The sequence below is a fragment of the Raphanus sativus genome, chromosome 7 (assembly GCF_000801105.2).
Source record: "Raphanus sativus cultivar WK10039 chromosome 7, ASM80110v3, whole genome shotgun sequence".
Classification (NCBI taxonomy): Eukaryota; Viridiplantae; Streptophyta; class Magnoliopsida; order Brassicales; family Brassicaceae; genus Raphanus; species Raphanus sativus.
Genome location: NC_079517.1, coordinates 9,088,244 through 9,107,011, shown reverse-complemented (window position 1 = coordinate 9,107,011; position 18,768 = coordinate 9,088,244). Strand labels below are relative to the sequence as shown.

At 38.0% G+C, this 18,768-nt stretch overlaps 4 protein-coding genes across 5 annotated transcripts; 1 reads left to right on the top strand and 3 right to left on the bottom strand.

Moving 5' to 3' along the window:
- Positions 1–878: 878 nt before the first annotated feature.
- Positions 879–3,200, top strand: LOC108817478 (uncharacterized). The gene is made up of 4 exons (XM_018590181.2): positions 879–1,500; positions 1,911–2,342; positions 2,420–2,744; positions 2,833–3,200. Exons 1-4 carry the CDS (start codon positions 1,033–1,035, stop codon positions 2,973–2,975), a joined length of 1,368 nt encoding a protein of 455 aa, XP_018445683.2. The 5' UTR covers positions 879–1,032; the 3' UTR covers positions 2,976–3,200.
- Positions 3,201–3,712: 512 nt separating this feature from the next.
- Positions 3,713–7,424, bottom strand: LOC108817477 (cyclin-dependent kinase G-2). Of its 2 annotated transcripts, XR_001944014.2 has the most exons (7): positions 5,411–7,424; positions 4,946–5,081; positions 4,773–4,861; positions 4,473–4,584; positions 4,265–4,371; positions 3,998–4,175; positions 3,713–3,900 (listed from the first exon to the last, which is right to left on the bottom strand). XR_001944014.2 is itself a non-coding variant. In XM_018590180.2 (6 exons), the coding sequence occupies exons 1-6, from the start codon at positions 7,027–7,029 to the stop codon at positions 4,076–4,078; spliced, it is 2,163 nt and encodes a 720-aa protein (XP_018445682.1). In that variant the 5' UTR covers positions 7,030–7,423; the 3' UTR covers positions 3,713–4,075. The 2 variants fall into 2 exon arrangements, 1 of the variants encoding a protein (XP_018445682.1); XM_018590180.2 differs by having other exon boundaries at positions 3,713–4,175; positions 5,411–7,423.
- A 3,929-nt stretch (positions 7,425–11,353) lies between these two features.
- Positions 11,354–12,946, bottom strand: LOC108817479 (remorin 1.4-like). The gene is made up of 3 exons (XM_018590182.2): positions 11,986–12,946; positions 11,810–11,891; positions 11,354–11,682 (listed from the first exon to the last, which is right to left on the bottom strand). Exons 1-3 carry the CDS (start codon positions 12,720–12,722, stop codon positions 11,467–11,469), a joined length of 1,035 nt encoding a protein of 344 aa, XP_018445684.1. The 5' UTR covers positions 12,723–12,946; the 3' UTR covers positions 11,354–11,466.
- Positions 12,947–15,487: 2,541 nt separating this feature from the next.
- LOC108816522 (uncharacterized) lies at positions 15,488–17,066 on the bottom strand. The gene is made up of 5 exons (XM_018589098.2): positions 16,755–17,066; positions 16,398–16,554; positions 16,084–16,134; positions 15,913–16,005; positions 15,488–15,824 (listed from the first exon to the last, which is right to left on the bottom strand). Exons 1-5 carry the CDS (start codon positions 16,913–16,915, stop codon positions 15,753–15,755), a joined length of 534 nt encoding a protein of 177 aa, XP_018444600.2. The 5' UTR covers positions 16,916–17,066; the 3' UTR covers positions 15,488–15,752.
- Between the last annotated feature and the right edge of the window lie 1,702 nt (positions 17,067–18,768).

Here is an 18,768-nt window from a genome sequence, read left to right as displayed (position 1 = left end):
CAAAATGCGGAAGTTAAAAGCCATGAAAACTTCAAATATGAAATCGTGGGTAAATAAATTTGAGTGGAAAGTTTCACGCTGTAAAAATATGTTAACATGTTTGATGAACAAAGTTTTGTCGGTCCATTTGCTATCGCGTATCTGATATCTAATTCTTGATCACATCATGAATCAAAATAATAATATTAAGAACTAAGACTGCATGTATGCGTCTAATACTATAGTCATTTGCATTCTTGCGTACAAGGAGCATACAACTTTCAAATGTACACATGTCTTCAAGTTCTATTGCTTTAGTTATAATTTACCATTGTTGACAAAAAAGTTATAATTTACCTATTTCTTTTATCCAGTTATAGGTTAAACAATCACGAACTTTTATTTAGACAATAAACATACTATTTATAAAATTAAGATCATATATTTACATGCAGTGATAGCCAAAAACTCAACAATTGTTTTGCTAAAACTAAATATCTAACAAAATACAATAATTTTAAAATCATTAGGAGACAAGTAAATTTAACATTTTGAAAAATTAAAATCATTTAATTTTGATATGCATTTTAAGTTTCCATATATGTACCATAAATATAAATACTATAATAATTTAAATTAGAAAAATAAATAAAAATCCCGGGCGTAGCCCGGACTTACCCTAGTTATAAAGAAATGAAAATTTATTAGGCTTTCCCACGTTGAACTTCACAGTCTCACATAATAATGATCAGGTGGTACTGGCCTCACTGTATCATTTATGTTCCTTATCCACCACCAACCGTTGAAACTTCACCCGTAACCTTCAATCTAACGGCTTAAAACACATATCAGAGATATTAACTGTTTTATAAACTTCCACCGCTAAATGCCAAACCCTCGATTGTTGGATTTTCTCTTTTTTACTTCTTATATTTAATTTTTCCGATTCCCAATTTCTGATTAATCGGAATGATTAACAACCGTCGATCTAAAGACGAGAGATGATGATACATGATTTTTAAATGAGATCGAGACCGCCATCAACGAGCTCCGATGTTTCCCTTCGCGGTGGATCTCTTCTGTAAACTCATTCAGTCTCTGATGTCGTCGTCGAGTGATCATCTACCCCCCGAAACGCCGCTGCTCGATCAAGAGCAACCTCCCTCCGACGAAGACGACGACCTCGGTCAAACCCTCCAGTGGCTCGAGACCTTTCTGACCCTCCTCGGGTTCAACCAATCTTCCACGCGGAGCCTTGCTCTGTCTTGGATCGTGTTCTTGACGGTCGGTCTTGTGATTCCCGTGACAGTGCTGGAGCTAGGGCATTGCAGAGACTGCGAGAGGTATCAGTACAAGAGCTTCGAGCTCAACATCGTCGTCTCTCAGGCGTGTCTTGCTGGCGTCTCTCTGCTCTGCGTTTCGCATAACTTGAGAAAGCATGGGATTCGAAAGTTTCTCTTCGTTGATCAGCTCAGCGGTCGCATGGGGCGGCTCAAGGCTCAGTATATTCAGCAAATCTCGGTGATTTTTTCTATCTTCGGTTCAGAATCTCTATGATAGATCATGGGTTGCATGAAAGTTGAATTTTTTTCCTTTATTACAGAACTCTGTGATAGATCATGGGTTGTCGGAAAGATTAGTTCTTTTTGAGTTTCGTTATTACAAAACTCTGTGATAGATCATGGGTTATCGGAAAGATGAGTTCTTTTTGTGTTTCGTTATTACAGAACTCTGTGATAGATCATGGGTTGTCGGAAAACTGAAACCTTTTTATGTTTTTCCTTATTATACTACTCCGTGAGACTGCTTGTAAGCTGACATTTTTTTTGTCTTTCCTTTATTACAAAACTCTGTGAGACTACTTGTACTTTGGTCACTCCCCTGTTTCGGATAAAAGCTGAAACCTTTTTTTTGTTTTTCCTTTATTACAGAACTCTGTGAGACTGCTTGCACTTTGGTCACTCCCCTGTTTCGGACTAAAAGCTGTTCGAGAGATTATCCGGATGCTATACGTGCCTCATGACCAGCCATGGCTCTCTGTTTTGATTCTCTTGTCTATGATCTTGTCATGGACTTACTTAAGCACTATCTTTCTAGCTGCGAGTGCCATGTTTCATCTGGTATGCAACTTGCAAGTCATTCACTTCGAAGACTACGCAAAGCTCTTAGACGGAGAGTCTGAGATCTCTCTTTTCATCTACGAGCACATCCGTTTGCGTCATTACCTCTCTAAGATAAGCCACAGGTTCCGCATCTTTCTGCTTCTACAGTTTCTGGTCGTCACGGTTAGCCAGTTTACCACGCTTTTCCAGACCACCGCGTATAGCGGAACTATCACGTATATAAACGGTGGTGACTTCGCGGTGAGTCAACCTTTTTGTTTCTTCTTCTTTGGTTTCTGGTGAGGTTTAAAAGCTTGGATTGGTTTTTATGTGTTTAGGTCTCGGCGGTGGTCCAAGTTGTTGGGATTATTTTATGTCTGCACGCAGCAACGAAGATATCTCACAGAGCACAAGCGATAGCATCAGTTGCAAGTAAATGGCATGCGATAATGTCTTGCTCATCTACTGATGCAACTCAGATAAGGACTTCTCCTAGTGGAGCTCACTTGGAGGCCACCACGAATCCACCAATCTCCTTCCAGATTTCCCATTCGGAAAGCGATGTGGAGTCAATGGATCACTACATGAGGATGCCTGCTAATAATAACAACCACTTCCCTTCTTACATGTCCATGTCTGCATACCATAAAAGACAAGCTTTTGGTGAGATGATTGTCTATGTCCTTTTTTTCCATTGTTTGCATCCAAACAAGGCGTGATGGCTGATTATAGATGATTGTTGTTGTTGCAGTGTTGTATTTGCAGATGAATCCAGGAGGGATAACGATATTCGGCTGGACAGTGGACAGACATTTGATAAACACAATATTCTTCATTGAGCTCTCTCTAGTTACCTTTGTACTTGGGAAGACTATAGTTTTCAGTCCTGAATGACTCGGACAAGAAAAAGGTGTGGTATATTAAACACAAGGCTTTACCCTTTTTGCCAACTATAGTGAATTTTTTGCAATTAATATGAGAAGAAACTGAACACAGGTTTCTCATAATTTGTTTACGTCTAGTGTGTATAATAAGTTTTTTTTATGAGGTTTTAGAACTACATAGTACATACTTGTTGGAACTTGTTACACGATCTTATATAGACTGTTGTTTTTAGCATCTCGTATATGGATGGGCCACCACAATGCACTTCGCAGAGTGTTCTTTCTGCAAACACTTGGCTGATATCTATTCCTCTCCGATAACAGCATGGGACAAGAAGCTATAGATTACCAAAGCACTCCAGCAAGTTGCATGTGAAATGATCACCTAACCTGGGATAGGTTTAACTCTTTTGAAAATGACCCCGCTTGGAGGAGCACCATTACTAGTGTCATGATATGTCTCCGGGAAAGAGTTGCAGCTTGAATACTACTGCTATTCCCAGCTAAAGAAGAGAAGGACTGCAAAGAACGCTGTTTCCATATAAACCAAATACAATACTGGTAGTACCTTTACATAAGTCACCTATTACCTTGCAAAGATTCATCGTTAACTATCTTTTCTTCGTCAAAGACAAGACTGACAACTCCACTGCAACACCAGTCTTTCTTGCAATCACAATGTGGCATCATATAAAACACAGTTGATTAAGAGGATTGTAGTTGAAAAGAATAGGTTCTCTCCCTTAATTGTGGTAATAAAGCAAGAAAAGCTCACTATTCAATAACACTGTGGCTACATACATAAGTTTCAGTAGGGAATGAGTTTTTATTGTGATTGTCACACCTTGCAGAACAAGCATTGTCAGAAAGCTGCAGCACTACTAACTGACCAGCCTAGCTTGTCATCAACACATTAAAACCTGCAAGGAATCCAGCTGGCGATAGGAGGAAAATCATCTTCACAAATCACCATGGACCCTTGAAATGAGTAAAGAAAGTACAAATTATAGTCTGAGATACAAACGTTCCAACCTCCGCTTAAGCAGCAGCCCTCGCCTTAATGTGGTAATTCCAAGGTATCAGAGAGCATCATCAATCGTGAGCCATACTTCAGCCAAACAGACCACCAGACCCTAGTTCGGTTTGTGTTAGATCCTTCCTACGTTGCTCTTCCAAAGGATCAGGGCTCTTTATCATCCTCCTCCCACGCCTTGGCACATAAAATAAAAGTTAGAGATAGAATTAAAGTCAAGTTGACCAGTGATCGTTTCACTTTAAACAAGAGATAGATCTCCGCACCTGTCTTGGGCATGTTGAGCAGGGAAAGTAGGCATGAAATCTTTGGATTTTGGCAGAGGGACTTCACTGAACCATTCATGCTTAAGAGCAGCATCCACAGTTATTCTCTACAGACAAAGAATCCCCACAGATTCAAAAAGTCAAAAAAACTATCAAGGTGCATACTGGATGAGTATACATGCAACTGGTTTCTCGTATATTCTATTACCCTCTCAGGATCGTATGTCAGGAGCTTGTTCAGCAAGTCGAAGCCAGCGTCGGACAGAACTGGTGAACCAGTAAATGAAGTGGCTGGAAATTTCTTACGCAATAGGTTATACCTGAAAGAATAAGCCAGTGGTAAGAAGCACGACATAACAACTATGTAAAGCCGGAAAAACAAAAGAAATCACTAATAAACAAGAATGCCAGACCACATCACTCAAAGCTAGAAAGCCTAAGAACAATTGAGAGTTTCAGCAAATTTAAGGTATGCTTGCATAACAGCTAAAATATTACAAACACTTACTGATGCTTGACGAAGTTGACCTTGACTCCAGGCAGCTTGGAGAATCCAGGCCAAATTGATTCATTGGGAGTACCCAGGACTCTGAAAATCTGTAAATAGATAGAAGCAGTTCTTTAAAAGCTGAATGTGCCGGGATGGCTAGAAATCCACGTCAAAACCTATGTTTGAAATACCTTGTCAAGTTGATCAAACTCAGTTTTACCATTGAATAATGGCGCCTTTGCTAATAGTTCTGCCATGATACAGCCCAGTGACCACATGTCAATGGCTGTAGAATATTGTTTCGCTCCCAAGAGAAGTTCAGGTGCCCTGGGAAAACAAATGCAGTCATTGAGCTTGGTCCTGGAGGGAGTGATTATTTTCTATAAAAAAGGGAGAGTCAACACAAGGAACAAAACAAGAAAATAAAGCTGAAGAACGAATATTTCCTAGTGTGTCTAGTTCTGAATGGGCCATTCTCTGTGATGTCCAAGGTAATACCGCAAAAGCATTAGCATTCAACAGCTAAGCTGGCATATAATGAAACTATACTCAAAGTGGAAACATAAGGATTTAAGTCAACCTCAGGACTCTCTGGAACTAAATTACAAAATCAAGAAACCACCATTTTTAACTAGAAAAGGGTAAACGGACTTTACCTGTACCAGAGCGTAACAACCAGATGAGTATATGGCTTCAGCGGGCTGCCGTATTGCCGAGCCAAACCAAAGTCACATATCTTCAACTCACCCCGATTGTTTAAAAGCAGGTTAGATGTTTTCAAATCTCGATGAAGCACCCAATTGTCATGAAGATACTTGACGCCTTCTAAAAGTTGAAGCATTAAGCATTTAACTTCACTTTGACTGAAACGCTGCTTCATTGTCTCCATCAACGCCTTAAGATCATGTTCCATATATTCCATCACCATAAAAATGCTATCAAGACTACTACCCACAACCACCTCTTTAACATCCACTATTGATGGGTGATGAAAGGAAAGAAGTATGTTAATTTCCCTAAGAGCAGTCAACGGAAAACCTTCTCTTTCTTTTTCCATCTTCACCTTCTTCAATGCGACAATTTCACCTGTCTTTTTATCCTTCGCTCTGTAAACAACACCATAAGTGCCTTCATCTATCTTATTTAATCTCTCAAACTCATCAACACTTCGACAACCCTGGAGCATGTTTATACTTCTCAGTGGAGTGCCAGCAGGTTCAGGTGTCTCATGGCGAACATATTCGTCATCAGAATCTGTTTCAGTAAGGCTGTCACTAGTATTTCCTCTCCTGCGTTCCTCCTCATCAATTTCCATATAGTCACCCTTAACAGCATTTTTCTCCTCAAAATCATCTCTGCTTCCCGGCAAAGAATGGTGTCTCCTTTCATCGGAATCAGATGATCTACCTTCCTTCACAGACTCCCCAGCCTCAGGCGTCAAAGACTTATCGCGCAAACTCCCGGGAAGTAGTTTCTTCCTCCTTTTATTTATTTCCACTTCTACTATTTCACCCTCGTCAGCTGGGGAACTATTACCAGCAGCCCACCTAGAGGATGATATATGCCTTGTTGGCATGTTTTCCTCATCTTCCAGGTGTGTTGCATCCTCTTGTTTTCGATCCTTCCCAGCATTTGATGATTGTTCCACCACACACGAAGAAGATATCTCTACCGGAGATGACAAAGTAGGAGCAGAAACCTCAAGAAGACCAACTTGCTTAGGATCTTCAAGCATGTTGACAGTAGGTGACTGGCTTGACCTCTTAACAAGTGGAGGTGGGGGAGGAAGCGGGGTGACCTCCACAGGTTTCTCATTTCTACTCAAAGAACTTCTTTCGTGCTCATCTCTGTCCCATACAATCGGTGAATACTTTCTCTTCTTTTCTACAGGGCTTTGAGCAGTCCTATCATCCACCTGCTGCTTCACAGCTCCATTATCTTTCACCACTGATTCAGACCCAACTAAATCATCAGAACCACTCTCACTAGAGAGCTCACCTGGTTCCCTATCCACAGACTTAGCAGAAAGCCCACATCTTCTAGGTCCACGATCAAGAAAGGCTTCTCTCTGTCTAGCTCCGGAGGTAAACGTATCTCTATCTTTAACGCTATCCCCGTGTCTTAAATTACTAACCCGTCCCTTTCCATTATCAAGAGCATTATTTTCACAATTCTCATTTGAGTAAACACTGCTATCACGCCTGGAAAACCTAGAATTCGATTCTTGGCCTCTCAGTTCATGATCAGGATATCTAATATTCCTCCTAGCCGCCATACGGAACAGTGACTGACGACACCCACTTTGAATTTGCTATCCCAAATCTTCTATTAGGCGAAAATTGATTAACAAAACGACCAAGTAGTGACTAACCGTGCTCAAATTTCAGAAATCGCAGAGAAACTCAATCTTCGAGGTTTCACCGGAGGAGGAAACAGCTGCTGGTGATTTGAATCGCGAAACCCTAGAAATCAAAAAGCGAGACCTGGTGGATATACCAAGGAAGAGAGGGTGAAGTAGAGATGATGCAAAGCTTCCGTTGAGGTGAGGATGTAGTAGTACGGGACGAGCAACGGCGGAGAGGAGACGACGACGACGACGACAAAAGGGGGGGCGTGGCGTGAGACTCTCGAGCGAGCGAGTCGGGGGAGGGGAGCTTAAGGACGTAATCGTAAATTAGTTTATCGATTTTTTAGTTCCCTTTGTTTCTGTTTTACCCCCTCTATTTTTTTATTTGTTATTGCTCAAAGAATCCCCTAAACCTTTTTTAGTTTTCTGTTATGTCAGTCTAATTGATATTTCATTGTAGTCGGTTTCAAGTTTCAACAATATGGAGAGGTCTCATATCAAGAACACTAATATATAAACCACTAATATTTAATTGTTATATCATAATTGTGCTAAAATTTTACATTTTTAAACTTTTTGAAATTTATTGATTCTTGATTAAAATAGACATTAGTTTGAATTTTATATTCAAGAAAAAATTAAAGTTAAGGGTATTAAAGAAAATAAATAAACTAATTAAAGTATTAAGTTGAGTAGCAAGAAAATTTGGTACTAAAAAGTTTAAAAAGCTAATTGGGCTATTATATGAAATTTTTCCTTTAATTGATATTTTTTTGATAAATAATTTTTTTTTAACAGGAGGTTCGAAAGCGGACGCAATGGCACCTACGTCACGCTTAACTCAACTGACTAATTCGTATTGGCCCGGAACCAGCCGGCGCCAATACCCATTACCCAAGGAACACGATGGCACCAACGCCGCGCTTAACTCAACTTGGGAAAGGCGTAAAGCATTTCGTGGCCACATGGGATATTTGAACTCGGGTCTTTATTGGCGTTATAACTGCGTCAAGACCATTGACCCACCACCCTGTAGTTAAAAATCACACATGAATTAAAAGTCATTGATAAACAATTTCATTAATATAATACTGAAATGAAGAATATTAACATACAAAATTTCCATAAAAATTACTATATAAATAGATATATGGATTATATGCTGAAACTAATACAATATGAAAATAAAATTTGATTAAAAATCAAGCAAAATATTATATGCTAATATGAGTTAAATACATTTTTTTCTCAGTGGTTGATTTTTTTGTCTGATATAATTGTATGTTTGGTTTGCAATTTGCCTACAATTTATAGTTTCACATATCATACTAATGGTTATATATCTAGGTCCTTTTTAGAGAATATTGGCTTACGTGCCACATAAACCGAACCAAATTGCATCTCTACCATAGCCGAAGTCAATATTTTTTCGTCCCCATTTTATCCCTACTCCAATCTACTTCTCTACGCTCGTAACCCTGCTTCATGTCAGAACGATGGACTTCAGGCGGAGAATAAACCGGATTCCCGAGGAATTTCGGGTCCACCACATCTCGATAGAACACGCGACCGCCTGTTTGGTTTCCCAAAAAACGCTGCCCTCTAATAATTCTGCCATTAAACCTCATCCCTTTCCATCTCCCTTTCTTAAATTCTCCAACTACTCACCTTTTTATCGATATCTTGTATACTCCTCCATCGTGTAATCTGATTCTGCGGCCGAGTAATCTTTTCTCCAGTCAAGGAACCCTCTAATAATTCTGCCATTAAGATGGTCTCTTACTCCCATTTCATCGCCAACTGACATGAATATTTCATTCAAAAATCTTTTAGCATGCAATCCTTACGAGTTAGCCGCTATCAAAAAAATTAACATTTAATCAAAACCATACCCAGAATTTCACAGTCGGAATCTTCCTCTGGAGTTGGCATGCTCTGGCCGCCGGATCCAGACCCCAATTCAAGGGTCAAGTATTTCCCCCCTTCATGGTCTGCCTCTCCAAGCTTCCCCTTCCCTTTGTCTCTCACTGCAGTAATTTGACCAGCAACTGTCACAGGCCCAGCTACGGCAAACAGTTTCATTTGTTATTTATTTACCCTCCAACAACAGCTATAGATGTTAAAAAAAAATTAACCGCTAAGAAAATGATTTTGACATACCAATTGTCAACGCTAGACATGGCTCTCCCATCAGGACATCTGTCCCACCAACTAGTGTTACTCCTTCCTCGTTGGGCTTAGGGACACTTAGAACATCATGGTCTTCACATGAATCTGTTGAGGACTCCATGTCTTCCTCATCAACACCATGCGGCACAACATCTTCCCCCGTTAGCCCAAGAGATCCCCTGTGCACTGGGTCTACCTCCTCGTCAGAGCTCAGCTCTACACGGACTTGCTGTGTACAGGCCAACCACCCTTCCTCAACCGCAACTGCAGATGCAACGAATTAAGTTTACAGATACACCACATCGTAGCAGGTAAACAACAAATTTACCGTTTCTATTAAATGTTAACGACCACAGAATCTGTTCTCTACTACAATATATATTAAATGTTATGTTTTTTTGTATCACTGGTTCTTACCCCTAGGAGGGCTCGTGTTGAGCAGTGCCATGTTAAGCTCTTGGCGCAAACCTTCTTCCTCCACCAACCTTTGTTCTAGGTAGCGCCCAACCATCATATTGCCAAACGACACGCAAAGGGGCAAGTCAGCATAGTCCAGTTTGACAGACATGAAAAGCTCCACGTCCCCGTCTTCCTTTATCTCAACCGGTGGTGTTGTGTAGCGTCCCGGAACTTTCATCCAGTCAGGGTAGTCGTAGGTTAGGAGGACAGGTTCAGTCGGAAGCAGACGCTCCTCAAGTTTGTACTTGCTCTTAACGATGTCCAGGAGCAACACGTAAGTCTCATTCTCTCGGATAGAGACGTCGTACTTCACCTCTGTCTGATCGACGACGTACCTCCAAACTCCCTGGCGATGTCTTACCCAATCACCAACAATCATTCTCACAAGTACTCCCATTTCTGTAAAAAGAGAAAATGATACATAAACAAACCTTTATAAAAAAAGAACAAATATCCACAGAGATCAAACCGTAGATTTTTCACCTTCAAACAGGCGAGAACGAACACTGTCACTAGAGTTTCCACAGCCGCACTCCAAAATCACAGTTATCGTTTTCACTATTGTTCTCCTCCAATCTCTTCTCCAACTGCTAAAAGTATATATAGAAGTATAAAACACAATTTAACAATTACAGAACAGATTTGGAATCTTTTCTCCACTTACCGATGCCATCTAGGTTATAGAGATTTCAGTTTTCGACGCCAAAACCGGAGGAATCGTGTGGTGGAGAAGCTTAGTAGCTAGAGACCTACGCCCTAGACTCCCTCTCGCCGTGCCTGACACACTTTTCGCTCAACCTGCCGAGTCAGGGTACGGCGCCGAGCGAAGGAAGGGACGTCGAGGGCGTTCTCGTCATTTCCCCCACCTCATGGTTATGATCCGGCCCACTTCGATCACCTCATGGGTACTTCTCAAATTTGGGCCCTTTTTGTGTCTACTTACCTTAATGACTCTTCTTTTTAATTTCAACATTTGATATCATTTCAAATTATTGGTAATGGTTTTCTCTTTCATTTTAGCAAAAATCTAACCATACCTAGAAAATGAGAGATGCACTCTTCTGCAAATTTAAAAGAACACCGAAATTGGTTAAAAGATTTAGATCATCTGCTTATATAACCAAAAACAACTGAACCCAATATAACTTAAAAAACACACACACAAATCTTAATCCCTTCAACTTTCCCTGAGCTTGTTAACCACTGGACTAAGTTGGTTGTGCAACAATCATTATCTATGTAGATCTTTTTGTTTTAGCTGTGCAAAATTCAAAAGGTGCTCAACTAAACTTTACCACATGTTCTTTTTTGTCAATTTGTATTCTGTCGTGAAAGATGTTTTCCAAGGATGTTATGGTTCATTGAGAAAATTAGAACTGACAAAATGCTTGAGAAAACTTTCCACCCAATATACTTTATGTGCTAGCAAAGTTACATGTCTGGATGAGAGGCACTAGCTAGAAGGATTGTACAGTTTTAAGTGACTCACAGGAGGGGACGCTTGGAAAATCAAGATTTGGAGCTTCCAAGTAGACAGGACTTGTTAGTACCTTTCTAAGTTGGGTCGTACCACTAACACTGTTATCATATCTCCAAACTTGCTATTCTATTATTATCTATCTACTTCAACGAAACCGTTAACGTTTGTCCATTAGTTATTGCATCACTAAATCCATACACGGTTACATTCTAAAGACAATACTGATGAGAGTAATAAGTAAACACACAAAATAATGGCTACCAACATAGAGAGAAAGAGGGAATCTTAAAGGAGAAAGAAGAAGGCAAGTGGCCACTTCTCCTTATATAATCAGCCCTCTCCGACGTCCTCACCGCCTTCTCGTTCAACTTCGCCTCCGCATTTGCCTTCCTCTCCTCCGCTATCCTCTTTGTCGCCGCCAGCTTGTTCGCCAACTTTTCCTCTGCCCTAGCTTTCATCCTCTCAGCCTTCACCTACACAACATCCACACATTTTCCCAACTGATCCACAATGTTTTGGTTTTACGTTAAAAATCTAAAAATGCCTAGCCGAAACTCCGATTGAACACGTGTAATTTTACCATTGGACGGTAAATCTTACCTCCATTTTTTTCATCTCCATCTCAGCCTTTCTCTTCTCATGATTCTCCCAAGCCTGTATCTTCACTTCCTCTCTCTTATACCTAATCACATTACAGCCAAAAATAAAACCTCAAACACTGATAGATAATGAAGACACGCCAACACCAATTAATTTAATTAATTAGTGCTAATCACCTAGCCATGAATTTAGCTCGCTCTGCTTCATCCCAAGCCACGGCTCGAGCTTCCATAGCATTCATTGCCTTATCATTATTATTATCATTAACTGCAAACCTAATCTTCTCATTATTATCATCACTCGCAACGCTTCTAGCCTCCGTCCTCACTGCCTCGACGACGCCGTGAGAACCTCTCACCGGTGACGTCACCGGGCTCCTCCCAACCGGCGTCGTGTTACGAACCGGCGTACCCGTTCTAGAAGGCTCTTGGCTACCGATCGGAGTCATCTCAGTCCCCATGTCCCTCACACACACCGAACGAATCACAGCCGCCGGATTAATAATACTCTCTTTCCTCCAGTCTGGCTCTCCACAGTCTACGTTCTTGGTCTCCACCTCGGTCCTTCCTGCTCCGTCTTCGTCGTCGTACTCGACGTACTGATCCTCTCCTTCGCGTTCTCTCTGGGAAGCAGAAGCTATGAGTCTGAGATCATCGGCGTTGGAGTTTCTCGGTTTACAGTTCCTCGAGCTGTGGTGGTTGTTCTTCTCTCCGCCGCCGCCGCGAGCGAAACCAACGCCGGAGAGCCATTTCTGAGCGTCGTCCCATTTGGACGGTGCTGGTTTTCCGATGGTGGACCGGTGTTGGTGGTTTGGTGTCCGGTTTGCACCTTTCTGAAACTCAAAACCGGTGTTCCCGTTTCCGTTAGTAATCTCCGGCGGCGTCGCTGGTCCAAGCCACCCTTGAGATCTCATTCTTCTCGAGATAGATAAGAAGCAGAGATGACTCGGAGGAGGGGATTGAAAGTAAGTATATACTATCGAAGTGAGGAAAGATGTGGGCAAGCAATCAAAGAGTCGTCACTCTCGTACACAACTTGATGATGTGAGAGATTTAGCTGTTGTTGTAGTAGAGAGAATGATAGATGGTCTTGATGACTCCAATAAGTTCTGTCTTTTTCTATTGGAATGGCAAATATTAATATACATAGCCCCAACATTTTCTCTGTTTTTTTTTTATTTTAAGAAAAATAGTACGTGGGTTTTGTAATAATACTCAGATCTGGTTCGTAATAAGTATTGATATTTGTTATATGGATAGAGCATTTTCAACGTACTACAAAATGAAGTGTTTTTACTTTCTAGTTTCTTGAATAAAATTAAGTTTTTAGTATTTATCTTTGTACTCCACAATATAGTAATGAGCAAAAGATAAAATAATATATATGATTAATTTTATTTTGTAATACTTTTCTTCTTATTTTATTATAAAGGTAAACCTAAGTTAAAACAAGAATATTTTAAAGTGAAGTTTGAGCTTAAAAATGAAATAAAGTTAGAGAAGCGTTTAGTTTCTTTTTTTTGTTTACTAAACAGCGTTTAGTATCTGTTGCTTTCAGATCTTATACCTTCTACTCTAATCGAGTATCAACAGCGTTTAGTATCTGTTTCTGTTTTAGATAATTCATATATTTGTATAATCCAGTATATATTTGATTGGTGTAACGAAGATGATTGTATCGTTTTTAATATCAATCACAAAACAATGTTTTCTAATAATAGATAGAACACCTCACTTAGCCAAAATCGGGTATCAATCACAAAACAGTACTGAAAAACGTTACATCCATCTTTAAAAATTCTTTTAGTTTTTAATACTATTGCATAACTATGCAACCATACGTACATTCGCTTAGGAAGGAGTTACAAAAAAAAACAATACGTACATTTTTTTTTGAATAATCGCTTAAACACTTGTTCTGCTTTAGATCATTAATCTGACAGTAAGTCTCTAAATCAAAAAAAAAAGTCTCTAAATCATCAGTTCACACAGAATCATATATGCCCCAGAGTTTTTATTTGTTTTCATTTTCAGATTAATATTGGGAATGGTTTTTATAATAATGCTCGGATCCGGTTCGTTCGTGAAACTGCTGCGAACACGGTTAGAAAATAGTATTATTAATAATCATCTGTACGTGGGGAGAAAGTGACTCAACAATCACCATTACACTACTACTAAGTACAATGTTAATAATATAAAGGAAACTCAATATAAAGCGACAGCAATGGGAACAATCACAAACAATTAGGAGGAATCTCGGGTGAACCAAAGAGTTTATGAAAAAGTTAGAACTTCTAACGTAGTTCCCGAGAGGTATTATTTTTAAAGATACACTTGTACTTTTTAACGGTAACTTTAGAATCTTTGATTAAGATTTTAGGAGAAGGAAGCAGTTTCATGAAGACTATGGCACGTGTACGGGTAGAGATCTTGGAATGAGCGGCGAGGATGGGTTTAGTCGGTCCTGGTTGGGGGGAAGGCGGGTCCGTGTTTGACCAACGACAAACTCACGTGGTCCTCCTGACAGTCCCCTCTACTGCTTGTGGACCGTCTTTGGTTTCTTATGAATTCATTATTATGGTACTTCTTTTATTTAACCCACGTTTCTGTTTCTGCCAAGTTTCTAATTAATGAAAGGGTGCTTTCACTAGAAATTGGGATGGATTAATGTATAAATGTGAACAATATAACATTACTTAAAGCATTTCTTATTGATTCATGTACCTAGAAAATATCATAGATGGAAACATGGTTTTGTGCAGTTTTATATAAAATTTTATTTACAGAAAAACTTTATAACTAACTGAGTCAAATTGACAGTAAATATAATAAAATTAAGAAAATAACAAGTTTTGAAATTTTGAAATAATTACTTTAGGAGTGAAGATGAATGCAAGAGCAGTTCCAACAATAGGATTTAATGGGTATTTCAAATTTTAAAATAAAAAAATATTGGAAATTAAGAGAGAGAAGAGTAAAAGATTCTTATAATTACTAGAAGTAGAGAAACTCACAAAAACTTATAATCCCGATGTCAGTTCAATGTTTGTTAAACTTCAAACAAATAAATTTTATTTAAAAATTAATATATTTATTTTTTTAGAAACGCAAAGAGGCTTTACCGTTGAGAATATCTTAACGTCCTCACACAATGGCGGATGTACAGTGAAAGGGGTCAACTGACCCTACAATTTTAGGAATCTTGCTTGTATTTTTACAAGAAAATTTAATAAAATGTTGTAAGATTAGCTTATTGACCTCTCTAGCATTTGCTGATAATCAGTTAAAACCCAAAAAAATTCAAATCAATATTATTTTTTCATTGTCTAATGTCTAAATCTCTTCATGGGGACATAGACTAATCTTTCTGTTGTAATCCTTCTTCATCCCACCACATCAGATACGCTTCATGGACTTTATCAATAGAACCAGTTAAAATCACAACCTCTTATATTCCTGATGATGAGTCTTGAACTGGTGATCTCGCAGCGGCGAGTATAGTCGGGAGAAGACAAGTATGTTCCCATGTCCCTAGCTATCTTGACGTATTTATTCATATACATCTACTGTTTCTTCTCAGGAGGTTAGATCAACGTTAAAGGAATCAATATCCACCACAGACAGAGGAGACAGAAGTTAATGCTCAGACATGTGTTTAATGAGCCAAATAAATTAGAGAAAATCAGCATTTTCATGTTTTCCTTACAAGATCAAACCTATACTAGTATGTCGGTGTAATGACATTTTCATGCTTTCCTTACAAGATCAAACCTATACTAGCATGTTGTCAATGACAAAGAGATCGACCAGCAAAAACACACAAAAATAATCCAGTTTCCGGAGTCCATTGCTTGTCATGGCTGTTTCAGCTACGCAGCAGTGGCATCCACACACGATATTGGAACAGAAAATGCGAGCTTTAACTGCACTTTGTTAATCAGCTACTTGACTATCAAGGTGACCAAGTATCCAAAAACTGCAGTGGCAATTCCAAGCACTCCACCCGCAACGACCTGATGACATGACACCAAAAAAGATATGCTTGCCACAACCAGTCTCTTACTTTGTCTAACATGAAAGTCTGTATTGGTCTAATCTCACCTGTGGAGGGGTATGACCGAGAAGTTCACGCAACGGTATGCTTTCAGCGAGGGGATGCTCTGCAGGAAGTTCGTACACAATCTGATTGAGAACCTGGAAATGAAACGGAGCCCATAATCAGTAAAAGGAAACAGAGCTTGTAACACCAAAAGAAAACAATCAAATAAAAACCTCAGCTTGGCGTCCAGCATGTAATCTTACACCAGTTGCATCATACATCACCTAAGAACCGTAACCATCAAAAATGACAAAGAAGGTGTTATAACGGATGCTAGAAGATAATGTGGAAAACAGAAGAATAAACATAATAATATAAAGATTTAACATGATAAAGAGATATCTTATTAGTGAAAGTAATTTCAGAGTACGGTTAGAACTTAGAAGAGCACAAAAAAAAAATATAAGAGTATTTCACGCTAATATCATCGTAGACTTGCATGCTTACTAATGCTAATGCAAAAGTGGTTTGAGTGAGCAGAACATACAATGGATGTGAGGATTAAAGCGATAGCGAAGTGTGATCCTCCGAAGCCTTCTTGCAAGCCAACAGCCATAGCTAGAGCTGTAACTGTTGCCGAATGTGAAGAAGGCATTCCTCCAGACCCAACAAGCCGTTTTAAATCCCATCTCTTTTCCTTATACCTTCACAAAACTTACAAACATATAGTTTAACTCATTATATCTTTCAAAGCTTAATTTTCTACCTGATGCTCGCAACTCATTAATAATCTAAATGCAAATCTTTATCTATACCCTTTTCAGAAGCTATGAATAGTACGATCAAATAATCTCTAATCGAAGAAGAAGAAGAGCAATAATATATGAGTGATACGTGCACGTACCAGGTGGTGAAGAACTTGATGACTTGTGCGATGGTGAAAGCTAGCACAGCGGAAATCAGAGGATAATTCGTGAAAATGGAGAAATAATAGGAAGAAGAAGAGGAAGACGTATCAGCTGATTCCTCCATTAGACGTTGATCGATGGACTTCAAATCAATCATGTGAATATGTCTGCTACAAGAAGAAGATACAGAGACGACATGAATCCATAAGACGTGGAAAAAACTCTTATCTTGGATCTCTCTTCGTTGGAGTACGTCTACCGTCCAAATCCCCAGGTTCTCTTTTCTTCTTCTTCCGTAAAATATTTCTTTCGTTTGTTTTATCGCGCTTTCTTCGGCAACAACCAACAATGGTTCTATTATACTATTTTTATGGAAGTAGAAAATGTTAATTTGTCCAGAATTATAGTATAGTAGAATATCTTATCTTATAAATTCTGTTTCCATTGACTTTTTTAAAAAAATAAAAATGTTTCTTAGAGCTTTTATTGTACTATACCTTGGCTATAAAAGTGGGCTACTTGTTTAAAATTTAGAAATTGAGTGTATATTCACAAATATATTCCATGTAAATTCAGAATTCGTATACACGTTAACTTAATTTGTTTATTGGTTAATATGTGATTGACCAGAATATGCTTCTTTGTTTGTAAGTTTGCAAAGGAATATGCCTTCATGGCATTATTCTGAAAAGAATTAGCGTGGACTTAAATTTCCAAACAATATACAAAATTGTATATGTATGACTGATATATAAAGACAGGAAAACAAATGTTTTGGTTGAATATAAAGTAGATCATAACCGCACGAATGCATATTTTACTTTAAACTGAATAAGTTTTTTTATAATTAATTGAATATTGTTTAATGTTAAGAGAAATTATTGTATAATATTTATTTTATGTAGCTTAATTTAAACTTTAATAGCAAAACACAATAACACAAAAAATTAATCAAATTTATTATAACTAAGAAAGAAGAATTCTCAAAAAAAATTTAGTCAAATTCATAAAAATAAAACATTACATAAGTTCAAAGATAGAACACTTTATTAGAAGTTTTCTGGGAAATCTTAAATTTAAAGTGGGATATGAAATATAAGCGGAAAATTTAAGCAGAAAATTAAAATTTAAGTGGAAACTCAAAATTTTAAATGAAAATTGAAATCTCAAATTTCTTGAAAGTTAAAAATATATCTTATGACATAAAAGGATACTATGTTACTTGATATTCTTGAAGTTATTTAACATTTTTAAAAATTAAATAAATATATTTTAAAGTTATTTAATAAATTTATAAAAACTAACATAAAAGACTTCTGGAAACACTAATATACATAAATGTTGGCAACCTCATAAATATCACCAATTAAGTTATAAATTTCATTTAGTAGCTACATGAATTAACAAAAATATATTAAAAAATCTTTATAGTTTTAGATAGGGGTGGGCATTTCAGTTTAGTTTCGGGTTTGGTTTGGGTAATTTGGGTTTTATAAAATTCAAACCAATTAAAACCAAAGTAGCTTTGGTTTGGGTTTGGTTTGGGTTTAATTCGGTTCGGTTCAGTTCGGTTTGGTTTAGATTTAGTTCGGTTTACATTATTATGGTCTAATTTGGTTCGGTGTAGTTCGGGTTGGTTATAAAATATGAAAGCATCAGTTTTATACTTTTGTTAAAAACTAATCAACTCATAAACGATAGAGTTCTACATGAGTTTACATATAATAGTATTATTTGAATCATATTTATAATTTTTTTTAAAGATATGGAAGTTATGAAAAATAAAAAACGAAACTTTAACTAAAATTTACAATATGTTAATACATATATATATATATATATATATATATCATATATATTTTTACTATATATATATATTGGGATTATCGGTTTGGTTCGGTTTAAACTCAAACCAAACCAAACCGTTCGGGTTGAGTAAAACATGAACCAATTGGGTTACATAAAGAGCACGGTTTGGTTTGGTTTGGTTTGATTTCGGTTTGGTTAGTT